At 52.5% G+C, this 23,232-nt stretch overlaps 1 protein-coding gene across 1 annotated transcript; it reads left to right on the plus strand.

Annotated features, from left to right (window-relative positions):
* Nucleotides 1-1,608: 1,608 nt before the first annotated feature.
* LOC119112604 (uncharacterized) lies at nt 1,609-10,466 on the plus strand (the record flags this gene model as incomplete). The annotated part of the gene is given in 3 exon segments (XM_037236823.1): nt 1,609-1,731; nt 5,451-5,548; nt 10,279-10,466. Coding segments are annotated over 3 exon segments (323 nt in total), but the record flags the coding sequence as incomplete, so codon positions are not given.
* Between the last annotated feature and the right edge of the window lie 12,766 nt (nt 10,467-23,232).

The raw sequence follows: 23,232 nt of genomic DNA on the forward strand, positions 1-23,232 counted from the left end.
ACTGTTTTCTATTGGCTCAACTCGCACGTTGTGCACGAAGCCACATCTCGCATTTGGTTTAAAGGCCATGTGCTGAGCGAGGATGATCATCTCATTACAGCACGTTCTTGGAGTGTTGCCAGCGCAGACTTGCCGCTCAAGGTCGTCACAGGGCCGTGATAGGGCGCTATGGAGGCGATTGTCACCAACGCATACACGCATCCGCGCACATACGCACACACGTGCGCAGAGCCACGGGGGCAACGTGACATCTACGCCCCAGGCACGCGCGCGAAATCGCATGAGCACACACTCGTACTGAAGATACACACGCACCTCTGCGTGTGTCGCACCAAGTTCTCGAGTGCAGACGGCTCACAGGGTCGTTTTGAACGGCTGCTAGTCTGCGGTGTGGCGGATGCACCTGAGGCGGGGGCGGGAGTGTGGGAGTCGCTCCCCGGAACCGCCGCTGATTCATGTATCGCGGCCACAAATGCGCTCCTCTGGCTGGAATCCGCCTTCGCATTATACGGCCTTCCGCCCCAGCAGGCAGACGGGCGTCTCCGGACATGCGGTCTGACGTCACCGGTCTGGTCTCCGGACATGCGGTCTGACGTCACCGGTCTGGCTGCGTGACACGCAGTGATTGGCAATATAATGTTTTGGTCAGCTTCCCCACTTCTAAACAGGGCACGGTTTTGTTTATAGCTATCCTGCCTCTAAGGCTGGCCGACATCAGCTGATTAAGTTCCCCGCCAAGTCCACTGACCTCAGCGTAGGGTTCACTGAGCTTGGCTTATTCCGTTCTCGCCAGCCCAAGCCGACCCCAAATGATTCAGTTTTCCGTTATGCCTGCTAACATCAGCTGTTACCTGATGCAGTTCTCCGCCCGCCCGCTGATCTCATCTGGCCATTACTGACGTTCCCTGATTGAGCTCCGCACCTGACCGCTGACCTTTCCTGGTTAAGCTCCCTGCCCGGCCACTGCATTCCCTGATTCAGCTCCCTTCCTGGTCGTTGAATTTCCCTGATTGAGCTCCCTTCCCGTCCGCTGAACTCCCCTGTTTAAGCTCCCTGCCCGGCCGCTGTACTCCCGTGATTAAGCTCCCTGCCCTAATTGAGCTCCCTGCTCTGATTGAGCTCCCTACCCTGATCGAGCTCCCTGCCCTGATTGAGCTCTGTACCCTGATTGAACTCCTTGCCCAGCCCGCTGAAATCGCCTGATTCATCTCGTTGCCCGGGCCATGACCTATGCCGACCTCCGCCTATTCAGCTGGCTGTCCGGTCCGTACCGCCCGGCGCCTGGTGAGTGACGTCACGTTTAGTGGTCGACCACCTGTGGCACCGACCGGGCGGCCGCCCTGTCAGCACTGGTGACTGGGCGCAGCTGCACGGTCTCGTACCGTTACACGGGTCCACTCCGTCTGGGTCAAGCTCGACTGGGGAAAGGAGGGGACCGCACTGGCAGGGCTGCCCGTGTGTGCAGTCCAGCGCAATGATGGCTGGTGCAGGGCGCTAATGACGCGTCATCGATGCGTATTTTGGAACAGTAGCCAGCCGACTATGACCGCTACATGTTGTGTGCTGTTTTGAAGCAATGCCCCACTGATGGTGATCATTACGGTCCAGGTCAGTCCTCGGGGAGCGACAACACCAGCAGCGGCACGTCCGTGGTCAGCCAGATGCCCGGAGGCACCGTCTCCATGCAGTGCAACTTCCACCCGGGCGGCACCGTCCTATGGTACAAACAAGGTCGGTGATCGGCGGCCGACATGACAGCAAACAAGTGCCTCAGACCTGGTGACCTCGCCAGCATCCGCGTCATTCCTTCTGATGTCCCTCATTTGACCGGGTGTATGGATGGCGTTGGCCTGCGCGTGCGAGTGCGTGCGCGACGCATGAGCACACGTTCACGCCCGCACTTGTATTGTTGCGCGGCGGCTGGCTGGAGCGCGTGGCGGCTCACTCATTCAGCCGCACAACAATGTGTGCGCGTGTGTGTGAGGGGGTGTATGCGTATGTCCGTGCGTCCGTGCGTCCGTGCGTCCGTGCGTCCGTCCGTGCGTACGTCCACGCGTAAGTACGTGCATGTGTACGTGCGTGCGTGCGTGCGTCCGAACATGCGTGCGCATGTATGTGCTTACGTGTGTGTGTGTGTGCGTGCGTGCGTGCGTGCGTGCGTGCGTGCGTGCGTGCGTGTTGTGTGTGTGTGGTGTGTGTGTGTGTGTGTGTGTGTGTGTGTGTGTGGTGTGTGTGTGTGTGTGTGTGTGTGTGTGTGTGTGTGTGTGCGTCCCTACGTGCGTGCGTAGGTGTGTATATACTCGCCTTCGTGCGTATGCGCACTCGTAAGTGCGTGCGTGCGTGCGTTCGTGAGTGCGTGCATGAGGGTCGTCAGTTGGCAGAGCAGCCGGCCGTGACCAATTCCGACGGAAGGTCACGCTGGCGGCGTCGCACGGCCGTCCAGCGGCACGCCACGCCCGGCGGGTGCCGGTGCACAATGCACGGCGCCATGCATCGGTGCGCTGATCCCCGTGCAGCGGTGCGCACGCATGGCACGGCGGGCGGCTCAGGCGGCGTGCCTTCGGCGTCACTGGATCGGTTGGCAGGCTGCTCATTGGTCGCACGGCCTGTTCTCGGATAGTCACGTGACCTGTGCCCGCGCTGCCTCACGACCGACAATGGGAGGGTCACGTAGCCCGTGCATGGATTGTCGCTAGGCTGGCACATGCATGGGGAGGGAGGACCGCCTCTGGCTGCCTCGCGACCCTAGTGACCGATGTGACTCAAGGTCCAGCGGGACACGTTCGCATGCAAAGCAGCTGCGATGTTGCCACGGCCATCCAAATGCAGCGGCCAGCACCTGACAAAGAGTGGCACCTTATCTTGGAGCGCCCGATTAAGCAGCTGAGATAGCTTATGCAGTTTCTCGGCGTCCGGGTGCCGTCGTAAGTTCTCCTGCTGCGGTCATGCAGCCGCCTGGAATATGTGTGAACCCTCCTCAAATAGTAAACTCATTGCTGCCCCAGCACGTTGCTTTTGCGTTTGGCAGCTGAGGAATAGATAGTGTTTTCCATCGGCCGTCAAGTAGTTACTATGCAGTTGCGCTCTTTGCTTTACTATAGACGAGGTCATCAAACGAATTTCATCAGACTGGCGGTTCATATGTATCACTTGTTGATTGCATTTACAATGGCTCATATGGGAGCGAGTGATCAAATGGGCAATGAGGAAATGGCAAGCAGAATTCGCCATGAGAAAAATGGACAATGAGCATTGCCGAAGGACGAACTCCAGCGAACGGGAACGGCCGCGCTGACCCGTACGCAGCCGAGCTGTGGCAGCAGTCTCCGCCGCGCTAACCCGTACGCAGCCGAGCTGTGGCAGCAGTCTCCGCTGCGCTGACCCGTACGCAGCCGAGCTGTGGCAGCAGTCTCCGCCGCGCTGACCCGTACGCAGCCGAGCTGTGGCAGCAGTCTCCGCCGCTCTGACCCGTACGCAGCCGAGCTGTGGCAGCAGTCTCCGCTGCGCTGACTCGTACGCAGCCGAGCTGTGGCAGCAGTCTCCGCCGCGCTGACCCGTACGCAGCCGAGCTGTGGCAGCAGTCTCCGCCGCGCTGACCCGTACGCAGCCGAGCTGTGGTAACAGTCCCCGGAGAGCGCGGCAATAGGGGCGGCCACGCTGACCCGTACGCAGCCGAGCTGTGGCAACAGTCCTTGGAGAGCGCGGCAGTAGGGGCGGCCACGCTGACCCGTACGCAGGCGAGCTGGGGCAACAGTCTCCGGAGAGCGCGGCAGTGGGAGCTGTGACTGCCGCCGGCTGGTCGGCTGTCCAGGTAACGGGACGACAGTCAGTCATCGCTACCCTTTCTTGGTAAGGCTGCTATGCCCCAGCATGGCACCGGTTCCACTGGTTGTATGAGAAAAAGTGCATCGCGTCGAGGTGCCTTCCCCAAAACTCCGTCGCTCTGATTTTCCTCACCGTAACGGACCATAGGGCTGGATGTAACAAGTTTCTCGCCGTTCTGAGTCCAGCCCGGCTGGTTTGGTGCGCCCTCTCGTGTCTCACAGTCCCCGTACTCAACCGGACCATTTAAAACCGGCCAAAACCGGTTATGGAAACTCTGTGCTGCCACGCCGCTTTAGATGACGCTGCTGATCCTACGGGCGCCCCAGCACCAGTGACGTCAGCAGAGCCACGGGCCGTCAGTGCCAGCCAGCACCTGGTAGCTCGCCTTGCCGGACTGCCGGGCCGGGCCGCTCATATGCGGGTCACATGACGTCCTGAGTCACGGGGAGGGGAAGCGACCAGTAGAGAGCCGGATGGCGTGTGGTCAAGACATTGATTCAGATAAATGCATAAAGCGTGTGAAGTTATTCACCCTGTGGTTTTCTACGAACATGGGAAAACGCATGTTCTGTATTATTTGAACGCTTATGACATCACAACGTGACATGACATGACAATGCTTGAATGACATCTGTCGTTTAGTCATGACATACTTTGCATCACTCGTGCATCGGTGTCCGCGCGTTGTAAGCGCTGTGGAAGAACAGAGCCACAATAGCGGACGCCTTGCCCCTTGCAAGTGGTTACAGCAATCCTCCAGTCGGTCCACAAAGCTTTGAATCCATGCATGTTATACGACTGCATGAATTCAAAGCTCCAAAGAATTCAAGCAGCATTGGACTGCATCCGCACCATAACAGAACACCTTTCATGGCTGGCGATGACGGCTAGTGCCACCGCGGTCCATCCCGCCAGCAAAACGACAGCACCCTATGAGAAAGTGTGTCTCGTGTTGGCTGGCGACGCTGCCGCTTTCTCCCGCCGTTGGTCCAGTCACCCGTCACTACCCCGTACCGCACACCGCACCGCGCAGCACGCACCGCCGCACGCGAAGAGGACGCCTCTCGGCCGCCGCACCTCCAGATGTGTGGCGATGCACTGCCGTCGCCGCTGTGAGACGTGGTCTGGTTCTCCAGCTAGGTGTGACAATCGCTTCTAGCCTCGGTTTGCGGCGGCGCCGGCGAGGTCGAATACACCCTACGCCCTCACGTAACTACATATCGTGCGGTAGGAAGAGCGAACTGGCTCGTGGGCTGCCCAGTTTTGGTCTGTCCTGTTATGCAATCCACTTTCCACATTGACTCTGCACGCCGACATCCATTAGAAATCCTCCCGACCCCGCGTCCATCCCTCGTCTTGCAGAGGTGACAGCCACGTAGAACTGGTCCTCGGCCCCAACGACAGCATGATAGAGTGATCAAACAAAAAGTGAAAATCGTCCTCGGACTTTCCCTTCTTTTACTGCATTGTGTAATGTAAGAAGAGAAGTAGGTGGGTGTCAGTACCACTGAGCCAACTCAATGCTACCTCAACTACCCGTCCCTCTTAGCAGACATAATGGCGGGAAGAGGGAGCTGACGTGGTCCCAGTCTGCCTGTCGCTCTGACACGTACCCTCCGCCGCAGAGAGCGACGGCAAGATGGAGTTTGCTCGGGACGCGCAGCTGATCGTCAGCGACAACCGGTACCAGATCCGTTCTGAGAACGGGGCCTACGTCCTCACGGTGTGTGGTGGCGGTGGTGGGGAAGGGGAGGGGAGCTTCGTCTTGCAGTGTGGGGTAATCGCGATTGTGGACGGATGGAGAGAGGGAGGGAGCGAGGGTAGTACGTCCTCACGGCAGTGACAGCAGATCGAAGTTTGGATGGGGGTCAAGCAACTTTTTAGGGGTCCCTCAAACGTCTTGGGCCCCCTCTGACAGGCGGTGGGCCCCACCCCGGCAAAATTAGTAGCGTACAAGGATAACGTTGAAACAAAACAAATTTGGAACGATGTGCTTGTGTGTGCGTATACACATCCTGTCTGAACGAGGGGGAGGGGGAGGGAGGCACCGAAGTTGGTGGTGGGCCACACTGCCAATACCATCACTGCTTAAAAACAGTCCACTGAATTTGGTTTGCTTTAGTTTGAAGGACTATTTTCTTCAGTTGTTTTCCGTTTTGTCCTCTTGCACTGTGACAAAATAGTTAGAGCTTCCAAAGGATGCTGCTAAAATCCATAACATAAACCAAGCAAACATAAAATGGCGGTCATGAAAAATCTGCCGGTGCTACGCTTTTTAATTGTTCATTCAAACATTTGCTAAATCGACACCAGGCAAGGACGTGACCGGAGTTTTTCAGCGTTTCCCGATCAGAAATGGGCCCTTTCCTTGCCTGAAGCTGGCATACGCGTTTTCCTGCCTGACACTGGGTCCTCTCCAGTCTGAGATGGCTCTTTTCCAGTCATAAGATGGGCCCTCTTTTCTCCCCTTGGTAACACGGTGAGGGAATTGCTTCCACCTTTCTTAGGGCGCGTTCTGGAATGCCCGAAATATTGGAGAAGGGGAGAAGGAGCGAAAATGTCATTTTTCTGCCACCTCAAAAGACAGGATGGAGAGGGCGGTGTGCCCCTCTGTCCCCTCCCCCGCGTCAAATCCCCACCCCCGCGTCTGCCCCCTCCCCGGATGCGGCAACACTGCCATTGGTCACTAGTGAGATCTATACGTCCTCTACGTGTATTCTTGGGTGTCTCGGAATTCCTTCCGTCACAACTTTTACGCTTAAATTCATGTTATACATGCACAATTGCGCTTGCTCCATTCCATTATGAGGCCCCTGCTCGAGGGGCCCCGTTCGTATTGTTCCAAGGTCAGACTGGGGTATACCTTTCACTTGTGTTATATTAATGCTAATGCCCTGAACGGGTATCACTTACCGCAACACGGACAATAGACATTTCATCACAACGTCAATAGATTGTGGTGTTGTAAATGCGAATCCGACCCCAGTGGTAAAAAAGTTTGCGGTAGTTGACATTGCTGTGCCTCTTGTATAGGAGGAATCAGGATGACAACTTGACTATAGGATCAATGTGAAAACAGTTCGTCTTAAGTGTACGACACACAATTTTAGGGTGCCCCTCCGCGTGGGCTTACAGTCATGCTTTCGCTTGGGCTGAGGGTCACCGTCCCACTCTGGCTTTCTGACGTCCATCTGTCGGCTCAGGTAACACGAGCACCTCAATCAGACGAAAGGGTTCCACAATGTTCAGGTGCTTAGGGGGCATAAACGCCCGCCTTGAGTGAGAGACTATGCTAGTCTTCATCGCCCTCACATATTTATGCATGTTTAGGATAAGTAAGTAAGGATGTCAGTCCTAGGGTGGGACTCCCGCGATTTACATCAGTCCCAATTCCACGATCCATGCGTTTTCGACCCTGGGATCGGAGAGTTGGTTAGTGCGCAGTCTGCTAAAGAACTTTTACTAAATTAGCAGCGATTCTCCACTAAACATCTTGAGATATCTCACTACTTGAACATGAAGGACATTTCGTGCATAACGCTCTCCACTGGATAGAAAGCGATATATATATATATGTATATATATATATATATATATATATATATATAAAGGCATAAAGGGGCCGGGCATAAAGACAAACATTTCTTCTTGTAAAATGATGTATTTGCTTGGTGTAGCTGTCCAGGATTGTTTTTTTTTTAACACGCGCCCGGGTGGCCGGCTAGATACCCTTCGCTCGGGTGGGGGTCAATTTGACCCCTTGAGATCTCGGGAACTGAGGAAGCTAAAGACACCAAATTTACAGAATGTGTTGACCTACACGTGAGCATACTTAGGTCAAAGTTTCAAGTTCCTAGGTCATGACCTTTGGGTTAAAAAAGGTCAAACAAGGTCAAGTTCCAGGCTGGTCTCCAAAGTGCTCCCAAAACTTAGATAGCTGTTTCAAAGCAAAAGGTCACACTCTCATTTAAGGTCAGTGACCTGGTTTGACCTTTTGAAGGTCAAGGTAACCAAAATTATACAAGATTGCTTTGAGTTTTGCGTTTGACGAAGACACAAAGATTATGCTAGGCAGTATGTTCATAAAACAAAGTGTTGACCTAGGTCATTTTATGTTAATGACCTATTAAGACCTCTAAGAAGTCCATAGAAGATGTATAATGCGGTTCCTGCTATCAATAAATTCTAAATGCGCACCAGAAACTATCCCATACAGCAAGCTCTGGGGTAATATAACAGGCTGTTTTTGACCTTGGTGTGACCTTCATACCTGACATTAAGTCAATTTAATTTGATCAGACAACTGTTATGTTGCCTAAGAAAGCATCTCAGATATGTATGGCTTCGTCTAACATTCCGTTGTTGGATCAGATTAAAGGATTCCGTCGAAATTGCCTTCGTTGAAACCATGGCCTGACTTTTACCCTCCATAGGTCAGCAACCTTACGAGGTACATCTGCGCTTTTGATGCCAAACGATCCGCTATTCAATTATTTACAGTTATGCAAAATTTGGCGCGGCCCTGCCGCGCCGTTCAGAAGCCATTCTGGAGCAACCACTCGGGTGGGGGAGTCAATCTGACCCCCCACCCGAGCGCGTGTTAAAGAACGCGATGCACGTCGTCATGTCCCTTTTATGGAGCACCAGCGACTGCAATGGCCATTTTAGCCCTCAGGGGCCTCAGGGGCAGAACGGGATTCGAACCCAGGCTCCCAATGTGAGAGTCCGACGCGCTAATCATCCGGCCATCACGCCCCCAGGCTGTTTGAGAGGAGTCGGATGGCGTACATGCCGCAACTGAGGATCGATCGTCATCACCATATACGCACGAATATAATTAAGACCCGCGAATTTAAGAGTCTTAAGTTTTACCCTTTTGGGTGAAGTGTAAGAATCAAGAATAGCTTAGGAGGCAGAGAGATGGCTTAAATGAAATACAAGACGAAGCCCTGCTTGCCCTCTTGAGGTCCATTGGTGGCTTCAGTTCTAGTCAATCTATACCAAAGAACATGAAGTGAAAAATAACGCTTCTTGAGCATGTGCGCCGCTTTTTAAATGATAAGAATATAAAATTATGTTCTGAGTTAAAATCAGGGCAACAAAGTGGCTGAAGATATGTTTCAGGTCAGACAAGGCGCCATAAGTTTTTAAACATAGCTGACAATTTACGGCTCATTGACCTATGCAAATGCATCTGTGCACCTATAGTCTATCACCCTGTGTTGATTGCGCGCCGGAAGATACCACTTCCTGTGAGTATACAGAAAAAAGTATTTGGTGCAAAATTGGACTTCATGCTATCATAAATAACTGCAAGGCTACGTGGCCTGGAAAAACATTTTAGCAGTTGTTTTTAAAAGAATGTGCAATAGATTAATCCGCAGTTATGCCAAACTTTCCGACGTTGTCCTTGTCGTTTCACGTCCCAAGTATGCCTTATAATTCTGGCACCGCACGTTCAGTGCCGATGTTAACACGATTGGAAACAGTAGATGCCCAAAATAAGTCATTGCTGTGTATTTATAGTAACCCAGTGTCCAAATGAAATCGGTGCAGCCCTCGCCGAATCAAAGTCCAGATTGTCACTTGTTACGTGTTGCTGAATGTTACTGTTACGTGATACTTTTGGGGTGTATAACAAAATCAGTGTGATGATCGATATGCCAACAGTCACGCCTAGAACGTACGCCGACGTACCTATATACACTGTGCTTCATGGTGGCGACTTTATTTCATTTACCTACAATTGGCATAGGTTTTGCATATCTGTAAATGCAGTACAGCTATAATGTCTTTTGTTGTGATCCCGGGATCGGATAAGTACCGGGATTGACATCCATAAGGACGCGTCGTGGCATATGGGCTGCCCGTGCTTTCTCGGGATCTAGTCGCGTAGTTTTTTACAGAGGCCCTACCAAGAAGTGCTGGGGCAGGGTCATCCATACACAAAACGGCGCAGTTTTGGTCAAACAAGACGTGATTCACTACGGCTCATTCGAGATTCGTGCAATTCAAACCAAGTTGAGTTAATGTAGCGCGATGAAATATACTGCATTGCAAGCTTTCAGCACAAATTATGCCATCTAGTGTATGGTCGTTGTTGGTGCTCTTTGTGTACAAAAATACCTGTATGCAGCACATGGTGTAAATGTAAAGACGCTTGTTTCTTTTTGTCGCTGTCTGTTTGTCTATATATACATATGTGTATATATATATATATATATATATATATATATAATATGCGGGAAAGTTAGAAAGTTGGTACTGCGAGAGCATTTACTATATATATATATATATATATATATATATATATATATATATATATATATAAATCAATGTTCATGTAAATATGTTGTTCACTGTTGGTTATTTGTGGTGTTGGTGACCATTGGCAGCGTCTGCGACCCTGACCTCCGGCTCGCCTGACATTCTGCTGTTGTTGTCTACCCTCAGATAAATCCCACCCGGGAGGAAGACTCGGGCCAGTTCATGTGCCACAGTAGCGATATGCGTGGCATGATCTATGAGCACACGTTCCTGGTCAGTATGTCTTAGAATGATCTATATGTTCATACAAATGCACGTTAAAGTGCCAGAGGTATGTTCAGTATGCAGTAATATAAATATATACCTCATGATACCACATATCATAATACAGATGTCATATGCTGGGTAGTTAGAAAGCTGGTACTGCGAGAGCACTGACTGTTGCGTTTTCCTTTTAGTATCAATTAAATCTGACTATATGTATATATATATATATATATATATATATATATATATATATGTGTACATGTATAGTGTACGTTCGTGCGTGTGGGTGTGGGTGTGGGTGTGGGTGTGGGTGTGGGTGTGGGTGTGGGTGTGGGTGTGGGTGGGTGTGGGCGCGCGCGCGCGCGCGCTTTGTTGCATAGCTGTTTTAACTGTCACCATCACGTATACAGTATTAGTAACCAGAAATGCTTTAGTTCTGCTTGAGCAGAACAATTTCCTACTGCAAATTACGGTGAATATTGTTTAATTCGACACTAATTACGAGCAACATAACACAACTTTGGCTTGACTCCGATTCTGACTCGAGGAGATCTATCTGGATAAAGACCGAAATCGTTTCAGATAAATTTTACTCCGTCGACCTCAGTTTGATAGGGAACCCGATGTAATAGCCGCACAAAACCATGCGTGACAAGTTGTTTTTAAAATAACAAGCAAATTGGCTAAATGCATGGCTGCGTTTCCGTTTTTCGTGGCTCGTGTGTTTAGATCTTTGGCTGTACATATCATAATCATATTGCATTCCTGCTTGAGCCAACTGATGATTGGTCGCTCAATTCTAAGTCAAACCCCCTAGAGAAGTACCAAGCAATTAATGCCACCCGAACTCGCTTGAATTTAGTTGCTCCCAGGTTTTATTCTGAGTCCACCCGGAGGAAACACGATTGTGCGCGGGACTTACAAGCTCGAATCATTCCAGGTGACGATTGGTGCTGGTGGTGGCGCCTCCCGAACGACTGCGGCCTATGTTGGAACTATTGCCGCTGCACTGCTGTTGTTGATATAGATGGCGTTACGTGACGAACTGTTCATGGAGTGTCTGCGCATCCGTTTAGAGGGCAACTAGATATTTACGCATTTGGACGCTTAGTTTTAATAGATTTGGTGTGAGGCACCTGTGGTGATAAAAGTACCTGCTTGAAGTGGCCAAGAGAAAGGCATCCACCGTGTCTGTGTGATAACATTTGTAAACTCGCACGTCACATATGTTGCGGCGCATTGAATGCCACTTCCGGACAAGCAAGCTATAGTTGTTGTGTATTTCGGTTCAGTGTGCTTGTGTTTGGCAGATCACAACGTTGCTGAAGGTGCTTCTATCAAAGTTATCTCCGTTCAACAGGGTCAGGATGAGACTGAGTAAGGGCCTAGCTACGCTTTGCTTCCGAAGAGGGAATGCTCCAACTATAATCCGCGCGGATTTGCGATAGCAATGTAGCAACTGTTGTAAGCTACAATACGCTCTTGCATGAGTGTGTGATGTCATCTGCTTGCAATGATGAACAACACTGTTCAAATGCGGACGTTAGAAATGCAATGTAAGGTAGTTACTAATGTGCGTCCGTAATACAAACCATCTCTAGCATTATTTTGTGCTCTGCAAATTAGGTGATTTCATTTTAAAAAGCAGGAATACATCCAACTACGGGGATTTATATCAGCTCCACCAAAGGTGCAAGCAAACTACACTGATAAACACAAAAATAGTGATATTATTTCAGAGAAATCGTATACGAACAGCAAGGGCACCCTGTCCATGCACATTTAGATTGTCGTATACCCTGAGTGAGCTGTAAGTGGTAAGCTCTGCACTTTGGAGATCATCCCGTGAATGGAATATCTAATGATTGCCGTGGTAAGCAAAACTATGAATAGCACTAGACTGGATCTTTGATGCAAACGGAAAGGGTGTTTGCAAATGCTTAGGATACAATATGTTACCGTTACACATTTCGTCACCTTACATCATAGGAAGTTTAGATCACTAGTATTTTAAAGAACTGAAATTCTTGCCAATTTCTCTTTTCGTCATCTTTGATGTGATGTAATACCCCACACGAGATAAATCACGCGCTGCCGATGTTTTCATGCACTCGAAGAGCCCCTGAGTAGCACGTTTTCCGTAATGACGGCGATAGCCTCCCTGAATATGAATATGTTCAGGTAGGGTTTGTCTTTTGGAAAAGTTAACCTGCACCAGATGCTCGATATTTTTGAGCGATTTTAACGGGTCTTTTAGAGTTGCGTCGTGCATTCACCGTATCTCAATCAGCAATAAGGCGAACTCCTGGGAACATACTAATCTGAAAGCATGATATAAATCCAGGTGTTTAGCTGCATTTAGATACAAAGCATGGTGGCATAACGCTTAGCCCAAAGCATTCGTTCCACTCTCTTAAAAAAATGGTTGCACCTGAAATATTCGGGAGCTGGCATGGCTTAGTAGGGTGCGTTTAATTTCGTTTTCGCGGGAGAAGGCGGACAATGGTTTTGACAGCTGTCTAGGTTAATGCGTGTAGTGAGTGGACGCTGTCACACGCCCTCGTCTGTAAATGATGAATCCGGCCGTTGTAGGGCGCTGCAAAAAGTAATCTGAAATCTCAGCCGTAGCGGCAGCTTAAGACGTGAAACCAACTAGGCGGTGTAGGCTGCTGAATCTGTCGGGTGTAGCACACAGACAAATGGGGTGTTGGACAACACCCTCATGTCTCAAAATTACTTGAAGCTTAGTGTATTGGGTGATCTACATATTTTTTTGAAAGCTTGATGTAAGTCTGGTCACGAAACTTTAAAGGCCATGCCTCCTTTAGGGTCAGCGAATGCATGTAATTACAAAACTGTTGAAAAAGGAAATACCGAAGCGTCAGTGTCAGAAAACCCGATTATCTTCAGAACCAGAAAGCAATAAGAAATTCTGAGTTTACTATCTGACCGCTTGACTTCGTTACCTTTAACCTACGCCCGGCCGGGGGTCTGAGACGACTGCACCGGGCCGGGGGAAATTTAACCCCCTCCCCTCTGGGACCTCAAACTTTCACACGCCGTGTGAGAAAAACAAAGATAACGTTGTAAAAGTCTCGTCAAAGCATGGAGAATATACACATCACATTTTTTACCTTAGGCTTACACAGGGCATATGTCTGACCTTAACTTAAAATTGCCACAACGCGTTCGATTTTTGTTTTAGTGTGATCATCAGACCAGTGACCTTCTGCTATACAAAGCCGCAAATTTGATAAAAACGTTCTTTCACTGTACCGTAGCCGAAGACATCAAGTGATTGCACTGGTGTACTGAACATGCTTACATACATATTACTTACTAAATATTTTTGACTTCTTCTGACCTTAAACGTCTCTATGAAGGTCACACATGGTCAAAAGCTGACCAATGAGGCTATTGTACCAGGCCACACTGTTATGGAATCATGTGGAAGCTCCTGCTCTGTTGAGCGCGGCAGGGGATGCTTCTGATTGCTACCGGTCCCATGCGCCTGCTGCCGTCACAACAAGCAGACCCGTATCTTCCACACCAAGTGCACCAACTTGAATTCACGAGCTTTTCTGGCTTTGCCCTTTTCATGACCAAGCGAAAACTCATGCCATCATTTCAGCTGGAGAACACGTGCTGGGATCTACGATCACGAAAGGCACACCTTTCATCCAGCGTTTAGACAAGATAAGAGCAATGAACTCCGCTTGTTTAATGTGGGAAAATTGGGTACCAAACGTTGAACAGCTGATAGTGCGCAGATCTTGAATTCCGGATGAGTAGACACCGGGCTGGTTTGGTTATTATGGCAACCAAGTGCAAATCATTTGCGCTTATAGTCGTCCAGTGTAAAGGAATCGTTGGTCTTCATCGCCAGATTTTTGCGCCACAGCTTTTCACCCGATGTTCCATGAGTGACTTCGGAAATGTAACGTTCGTCATAGTTCGCTGCCAGCTTTAAGTCTAAATCGTCTAAAAGGAGACCAGATTGTTTTCGAATCCATCGGTAGTGAGTGGAAGCATCGCTGACTATGTCACCTTGGCCCCATTTCGTAAGCACTGATGGGACTGAAAGGACACAGAAAAGTTGCGGTTAGACGCCTTAAAATATTTTTCAACTGTTTGATTTCCTTCGGAAGAAACAGATACGGTTACACACAGTACTACGTACATAATACCAACGTGTCTTAGGACACAACCCGTTTGATACGCGCTCGTATCGGATCAAAACAATCCATGTGACAGCTCGGGTATTATTTGATGCAATATTTTCTTGACATTTAGCACTATTACGTAGAGCGACAGTGACACTCGCTGACACTTTATGTGACATAGCCACACGCTATGGGTAGCAATTAAATATGTTACGATCCGCTCTTCTATCAAATGAGGACAAAATTTATCGCGCATGCCTAACTTTAAAGAAAACGTAGGAATGGTTGTTGCCAATAACAGGCGTGTTTTCGTTTTTATATTTTAAAGAAACAGTTATTTTTCCTTTTTCTTTCTTCATAAATGGCATTGCTAGTGCCCCGAAGGTCAACACAGCCCACGTGATATTCGGTCGCGGGGTTAATCTTTGAAGCATTTCACAAAGGTCAAAAGTTACTGAAAACGCCCAAGACAACCAAACTCGGCTGCAGTCAACACCATGCTCCGAGCTTATGGGACTGATAAGCATGAAGCCTTTACCAATCGATACGTCATAGTCAATCTCCTATGCTTTACAGAACACGGTGACCCTAGTTCAGGTCAAAACTCACCAAAAATATCAAAGCCGGAAAAATATCTGGATATCGACGATGACACCGACTGGTGAAGGTTTCATGCTGATGGGTCTGATTTTCTCGGAGCATGTGGGTGTCTGCAACCCTATCTGTCCATTGTTTGTGCTTTTGGTGACGTTACCTGACCATAGAATATTGACCATGACGCATTTATTGGGGAGAGTTTCATGCTGCTCAGTGTCATAAGCTTGGAGCATCGGGTTGTCGACATATTTAGCCGGCTGTGTAGTCCCTCCCGCGGCAGAGCGGTACCGACTGCATTAAAAGCGTGCTCTAAAGCTTCTACGCTCGTAAAATTGTCGTGATGCGCTTTTGTTGTTCTTTCGTGGCGGGGCGAATCACACTTGAAGGACTGTTTGCCCATTGCTGAGGGCATGTCGACACGGTGAGTGCTTGTAAACCCCATCCACGGGTTTTTGGTCAGTTAACCTGAGCTGGGTGGCCGGTGATGGTGTTCATCGGTGGCTTTCAGCCTGTGCCGGGCAACAAGCACAAGAACTATTGGGACAATACTGAACTCGCCCACGATGCTCAAGTGAGGTTATGGAACCAACATATGCATGCAGGGAATGAATAGAGTTGTTTTACCGTTGCTAAAAGAAGATACAGATGATTACCGGTTGTCAGCCGATTTCAGGTGCCCCATACAGAGGTCGCTTGAGCAGAAATTATGTATTCTAGCGAGTCTGATCAACCATTGATCCAAGACCTGGTCCCCCCCCCCCCGCCACGACACTCAGCAGAAGATGAGAAGACTGGTTGAAGGACATGCTCCTTCACTGTAAACTAGCAATCAGCTGTAGGATACCATGTGGTGGGTCTGCCAGCCTGCATTGTATCGTTTAAAGGGGAGATGCCGACGGAAACTCAAATAGTAGGAACATAATCCGATGTACTTTCGCTAGTATGTATAACTCACGAGTGCAACATTGGTGCAGTGCGGCGGACGCCTGTGTAATGATACGTATGATGGCACGTCCACCATATTACCAATGGGGTCTGAATTCAATTCTGCTATTGCTTCGATCAGACGACCAAGAAGTAAATTCCAAACCCATGAAATCAATTGGTCTTAAATTCACTTCTGATATTGTTTCGATAGCGGCATGTTGTCGCAATATCAACCCCTCTATATCTTCAATCTCCTGGTTTTCGCCGAGCTATCACTAATGTCTCATCTACGGGTCTGAGATGTGCTGCATTTATATACGATTTGCCAATACGCAAGCGTCGGACAAAGTAATACGAGATATACTGACGACATCATTGACAATATGGGTTTTGCTGATAACAAGCAAGCCACGAGTTAGTAATGTCAGGGCTCATCAAACATCACGTGACACAAAAACCGAGGCTGAGCACTCAGATACGTGGAACCATTCACTGACATCAACGTATACTCTCAAAGCCAACACCCGTCGTTCTGGTCACAACTGTCAGTTCTTTCCAGTGGGTTCAAAGAGCCAACTCGATAGGCATGGGCGTGCGATGCCGTGTCGCCGGTGCATGCTGTTGAGCTTATAGCCAGCCAGCGGTCTTCCCCATGCGCTCTGAGATACACGCCAATGCCGCAAGATCGCTCAAGCTGTATCAGCGGAGAGCACGGGAGAGCTGAACTAAACCCAGGTGCTTTTGGAGAGCAAAGGCATGAGCGAATCATTAAGTCTGATGATTCTCCACATCCGGTGACCTCGAGGAGGTCATAATAGATACTATCCAGCGCTTAATGCTTCGAGGCAGCTCCCGTTTAAAATAGCGAGCGTGGAAACACGGTCGAGGTCGAAAACAGTCGCTCTGCAGATAGCTGCAGGATCCACTGCGAGCTGGACTTATTTGAGAGCCCGTTTAATTGAGGTGGGAGACGAAATTGGTGCTGAAGAAGATTACCTGAGACTTTGGTAACATTGGCTTGTTTGCAGAAGAGATGCGGTTTCGCCCCACACGTTTGCCAGCAGAAAACCTCTCGGGAATCTGCCAGACGATTTGGTGGCACGTTCGCGGTGAACATCTTTACGTGTTACGGAGTCATAAGAGGTTAACTAGGAAACTTCCGGCTGTGTTTTTCAGCATGCGTGATTGAAACCCGTTTAACCCCAAGCAAAACAGCGCGTCATGGTCGTCTATTGCATTTCATGGGTTCTGAGCAAGGACGGAGATTATAATTTTGACTGTAGCAATTATCGTCATTACCAACCTACTTAGCGCCATGATGCGGTTCGATTTCGGACAGCGGGTGCGGGTTGTCTACGTTCCTCCAGTAATCGGCAAACCGTGGACATCGCCGGCAAATTAAGACGGATGGGTCGTCAGGAATACTCGCTCCACTTTCACTCTGCGGTTTACGTCCGCGGCCAACGCCCCGCAGCCGACGGTTGCGTCATGTGTCGATTACCCGACGGCACGCGACGGACGGTTGTCCGGCCGGCGGTGACGGTCCGAGTCGACACCCATGTCCTCTCTCGGGCTGGGCCCGGTGCGTCTGCGCTGCTTTCCGTCGCTTGTCATGCACCATAGCCGGCTCGTTGGACATCGAGGTCTGCCGCAGTCTGCAGGGGACATCATGATAACTTGGCATCTGCTGGTCATCCTCCTGAGTCCTGAGACTACGCTGTCTCATTTGGCCATTCCAGCTCATTATCGAAAACTTGATGTGATGCATTCCTGCTTGGGCATTCATGACGTTACATGAGTAGTTTGTTGCCAAACTGCCTAAACTACACCCAATTCAACAGAAGCGACGGGTGATATTACATGTTTTCCAAACGCTGAAGCTCGCAAAAAATCCAACAAAGCAGATCAGCTTCGAAATTTAACGTTGTGTCCACCGTGGGCTACGCTGACGCCTTCTGGGCCAATGAGCAGCCACAACGGGCATTGTGTCTGTCATCCGACGCCTACGCTACCCGGAGTCTCGTGAGCAAGCACGCCAAGTGTCCACGGAGCGCGTGTAATCCCAGCTCAAACAGACAGCCGGTGACTTGACCCGCGCGGCGGCCTTGTCCCTACCGTGAAGGCACGCCGCGAGAGCGGTGCGACTGCTCTCCCATGACCCAGGCGGACGGTGTCGGCTCCGGCCGCCGGCGGCCAGGTGGTGCCGACGCCGTCCGTGATAGCAGACCGGCGCCGGCCTGTACCTGCCGCACACGCGCAGCAGATGGTGCGTCATGTCCGTTCGCCGATGACGAACGACTTGGTGGCCGGCTAATACGCGGGTGATGAATGGCTGCCGTCAGACGACGACGAGAAATGCTGCGTCGGATCACTTCTTACACGGCGACTGATGTGTGTACAGGTTCCCACCAACTGGCGATGATACCGCCCAGCTTAGCAGATGGAATTTCAACCTTATTACGTGCTCAGTTGGGATATCTGTCGGATAAATTCGACAAATAGAAGCCATTAGTTAGTTTTCCGGGCTTTGCTCTGCACATGTGCAGCGCAGTACGGACATGTTGAGTTGCTCAAGTTAGGTTGTGACGTGCGTTGAAGCTTTTTCGATGCTGGCAAATGCATCCCCGGAGGCGCACTTCCATCCACTCGCGGCCGTCTGCAACTGATCAACCACCGCTCCAGATGGAGACTGCCGTTGCTGGGGGCTAATGCGCGGAGGGGCGGCGGGTGCGCTCGGCTAATGCGTGGAGGGGCGGCGGGAACGCTCTGCTAATGCGCGGAGGGGCGGCGGGTGCGCTCGGCTAATGCGTGGAGGGGCGGCGGGTGCGCTCTGCTAATGCGCGGAGAGGCGGCGGGTGCGCTCTGCTAATGCGCGGAGAGGCGGCGGGTGCGCTCTGCTAATGCGCGGAGGGGCGGCGGGTGCGCTCTGCTAATGCGTGGAGGGGCGGCGGGTACGCTCTGCTAACGCGTGGAGGGGCGGCGGGTGCGCTCGGCACACGGCACGGCTGTCCATCACCGGCTGCAAACCCTGCACAGGAGCGCGGAAACAGGGGCTCACTTGGCACCTGACCACCGGAACAGGGGCTCGCTTGGCACCGGACCACCTGGGGCAGGGGCTCACTTGGCACCGGACCACCTGGAGCAGGGGCTCACTTGGCACCCGGCCACCGGAGCAGGGGCTCACTTGGCATCGGACCACCGGAGCAGGGGCTCACTTGGCACCCGACCACCGGAGCAGGGGCTCACTTGGCACCGGACCACCAGAACAGGGGCTCACTTGGCACCGGACCACTTGGAGCAGGGGCTCACTTGGCACCGGACCACCTGGAGCAGGGGCTCACTTGGCACCGAACCACCTAGAGCGGGGGCTCACTTGGCACCCGATCACCGGAGCAGGGGCTCACTTGGCATCCGGCCAACGGGACAGGAGCTCACTTGGCACTGACCACCCGAACAGGGCTCACGTGTATGTTCCGGCATGGACTACCGGAACAAGGGCTCACTGTCTCTCCTGGCATGTTTGTGCATATCACACAAATATGACATGTGACTGACAAAGCCAGCAGACGGAACCACAGCAACGGAACAGAAGTCTCGCCGTCTTTATCCAGGCGCAACTGCGCAGACAATCACGCACAAAACCACGTACGGATGCGCTTCGGAGCTTGCAATATGTTATTTATAAACTTTCACTTGGCGTTTTGGTGCCGGCCAATCGTGTCCTAGTTAGGTTGACATGGGCTTCATCAACGTTGCGATTCCGTGTCCGAGACCTGACCTTATCAGGCCCCACATACACAGTCTCTCGATCGGCCGTCGAGGAGGGGGGGGGGGGGGTTACCTCGCGCCCGAGCCTCACGCCCAACGCGGCCCCGCCTCGTCTCTCGCGCCCGAGCCTCACGCCCAGTCTGGCCCCGCTTCGTCTCCCGCGTCCGAGCCTCACGCCCAACCCGTCCCCCCCCCCTCGTCCCTAGCGTTCGAGCCGCCTCACGCCCAGTCCGGCCCCGCCTCGTCCCTCTCGTCCGAGCGTCACGCCCAACCCGTCCCCCCCCCCTCGTCCCTCGCATCCGAGCCTCACGCCCAGTCCGGCCCCGCCTCGTCCCTCGCGCCCGAGCCTCACGCCCAACCCGTCCCCGCCTCGTCCCTCGTGCCCGAGCCCCCCGCCCAACCCGTCCCCGCCTCGTCCCTCGCGCCCGAGCCTCACGCCCAATCCGTCCCCCCTCGTCCCTCGCGACCGAGCCCCACGCCCAACCCGTCCCCCCTCGTCCCTCGCGCCCGAGCCTCACGCCCAGTCCGGCTCCGCCTCGTCCCCCGTTCCGGCCAGTTTCAGACTACCTCGTCTCCAACTGATGGTCGCTGCCGCTGACGGCACACGCCTGGCCGCCAGACCGCCGGCGGCCAGCGCGGCTTTTAACAGGCTGCTGTGACGGGGACCACTTTGACGCCGGCCTAATGGCCCCTCGCCTCGGACTGTGTCGGTTTTGCGTCGGAAACTCCCACGCCGGCCGAGGGCGGCCTCGGCGGCGGTGCTGCCCTCTGCGCCGGCGGAGAGGAGGCGCCGCTCAGTGGTCTGCCGCTGCTGGCGCCGAGAGGAGCGCGTCGGAGGAGTCGCCGGAGGGTTGTCGGCGTGACGGTGGGGTGCCCGTGGGCTGGTGACGAGTGGTGCTGGTGGCTGGTGCTGGTGACTGGTGCTAGGCAGACGGTGCGGACGGCAACCCGCAGGCGGTCTGTCCGACTTGTGATGAGTACTATGTAGAGGCGGTGCGGTTAGGGTGGCGTGTGCGAAATCGAACAGTGCCTTGCCGTGAACCGGGACCGAGTGAGGAGCATCCAGCTGGCAGCGGAATTTTACAGGTACTGGCTTGGGGACTGGGAAAATAGAAGTGGGACGGTACTGGGATGATCGGAGTAATAGCTTCTTGGCGCCATTCTTTTATGAGATGTGTGGCCAAGGTGAGGAAACATTGCGTACCTTCACTGCAAATATGCAGTTAATGCACCCATTTGGCCCAATACAGCAAATGGGGCCCACCGAGTCGTCGGAATATAGCTCGTCTGTTTCGGTCACGGCGCATGTTTTCGGTTACCGCAACCTATATTCGTGCCGTTAGGTGGGGGGGGGGGGGGGGGGGAGGGGGCAGCGGGTCGCTGTGAGACTCGATGCAGCAGGACCTCCCTGTATCTCAGTGGGCCTCCTGCCGCCACGGGAGATCTCTGCCCGGAAGCACATTGCGCAGTACATTACAGGACTGCTCTGACACGAGCCCCGTGCCTTGCTCACTCCAGCCGGCTTTAGGGCTTTCCCCAACAGCGTGCGAACGATGCTCAGAGACGTGTCACCATCATTCCCTTTTTGGGCTTTCCCCAACAGCGTGTGAACGATGCTCAGAGACGCGTCAGCCATCAGCCACCTGTCGTAGATCGGCCATCCCGGAGACCCCCCGCTGCGTTAAGTTTCACCTGTGCAGATCAGATGCTGGTATTGACGTAACACTATGCAAATGTGGCTCGGCTTGAGCTCGGTGCTCTGGTGTAAAAGTTTGTGGAATACATCAGCGGAGTCGCCCTGGGGAGCGCTTCGGATTTTCAGCGCAGAAAACCATAAATACCAGATGCCGGGCCCGGCTGCTGGCTGGAGGAAAACAGACCGCACGTAAATTGCATCTGGCGGTAGCCGGTGGAATGCATGGAGCATGCATGCGCTAGGTTCTGCGCCGTTTCGGTTGCTTATAGATGTGCGGCAGTAAATCGCCTGCTTATGGACGCTCGTTATTTTGGTTCGTGATTGTGTTTGTATATTTGATCTGCAGATGTGTAATGCTAGCGGCGATTGCCGTCAGCAGATTCTGCAGCTCAATGGACGGGTAACAGCGTACGAGATCGAGCACCGGCTCTAAACTACGCATACAATTGCTATGTTTTGAATTGCAATTTTGCGCAGGAAAAAATTATGGGCGTATCAAAGAAGCCGAAGCTGTTATTATGATGAGAGCTTCGTGCTGATAAGCCTTAATGCGGACTTGGGGCATGGTTGTGGGTTCAATGGTTTTTACGAGCACTTTTACTGTGAGCAACATGACCATTCACTTGGGCGCTCAAGTTATCGTTGAGCATAAACCAGTCGCTATTAGAATCATATGCAGACACTGCAGGAATCAGACAAGAACCACTTCATCCACGCAAACCATCCATCTGAAAGGGGTTCAGAAGCGTGCATTTCTTATGGGATAGATCATCAATGGTAGATGTGAGAGGATTGCGATAGCACGCTGCGGGTGGTTGCGGTTGATTGGATTCTGCCGGGCATCAGTGTCGACAGTCTGGCTGCGGTCTTCACGGTGCTCTCGGAACGTGACCTTGGCTCCCCCCCCTCCCCCCACCTCAGCAGGCAGCAGAGGGTCTCCACCCCCTCCACACGCCACCGCGCAGTGTCTCGCCCGCCCGGCGCGCTCAGCCGGTCGCCAGGGGAGCCGGCTGACCTGCGACGCATGCCAGACGGCCCGTGCCTCCCTGACCCCCGTCAGTCTGTCAGCCGGTCGCCAGCGGGGCCGGCTGACCTGTGACGCATGCCAGACCGCCCGTGCCTCCCTGACCCCCGTCAGTCTGTCAGCCGGTCGCCAGCGGGGCCGGCTGACCTGCGACGCATGCCAGACGGCCCGTGCCTCCCTGACCCCCGTCAGCCCGTCATCCGGCGTCGTCAGGTCCAGCCGGGAGCGGCGAGACCCCGTCAGTCAAGCGGAGATCCGGCGGGGAGGCGTGCCTGAGGGCGGCCCCCACCGCCCCCGCCCAGCGCTGGCCTACTTCGGGCCGCTGGGACGCATCGGAAATTTATAAGGGTGTAACAGGTGTGCTCGTGTGAGCAACGAAATGGGATGTGTGAACTCTGGAGATTGGATACCGCTCTGCGCGCTGCCCACCCCCACCATACATCCGGAGCATTGGGCCGGTGCGCTGCCCCCATTTGGAGGGCAGCGGGCGGGGGGGAGGACCTGACCCGCGAGGGACGGGCCTGATTTGTCTCCTCTGACAGGAAGTCTAGTGAGCAGCCAGCGACTTCGATGTAATTACCGGTAATTGATTTGACAGCCGTTTGTTCTCTTCCGGCGGCGGCTTTTTCTGAGGGAGATCTTAATGGCTCAGTCCCCTCCTAACAACTGATTCAGTGTGGGTGGGCTAGCTAGACAGG

Source organism: Pollicipes pollicipes, unplaced genomic scaffold, assembly GCF_011947565.3.
Source record: "Pollicipes pollicipes isolate AB1234 unplaced genomic scaffold, Ppol_2.1 Scaffold_7261;HRSCAF=8764_pilon_pilon_pilon, whole genome shotgun sequence".
NCBI classification, from domain to species: domain Eukaryota; kingdom Metazoa; phylum Arthropoda; class Thecostraca; order Pollicipedomorpha; family Pollicipedidae; genus Pollicipes; species Pollicipes pollicipes.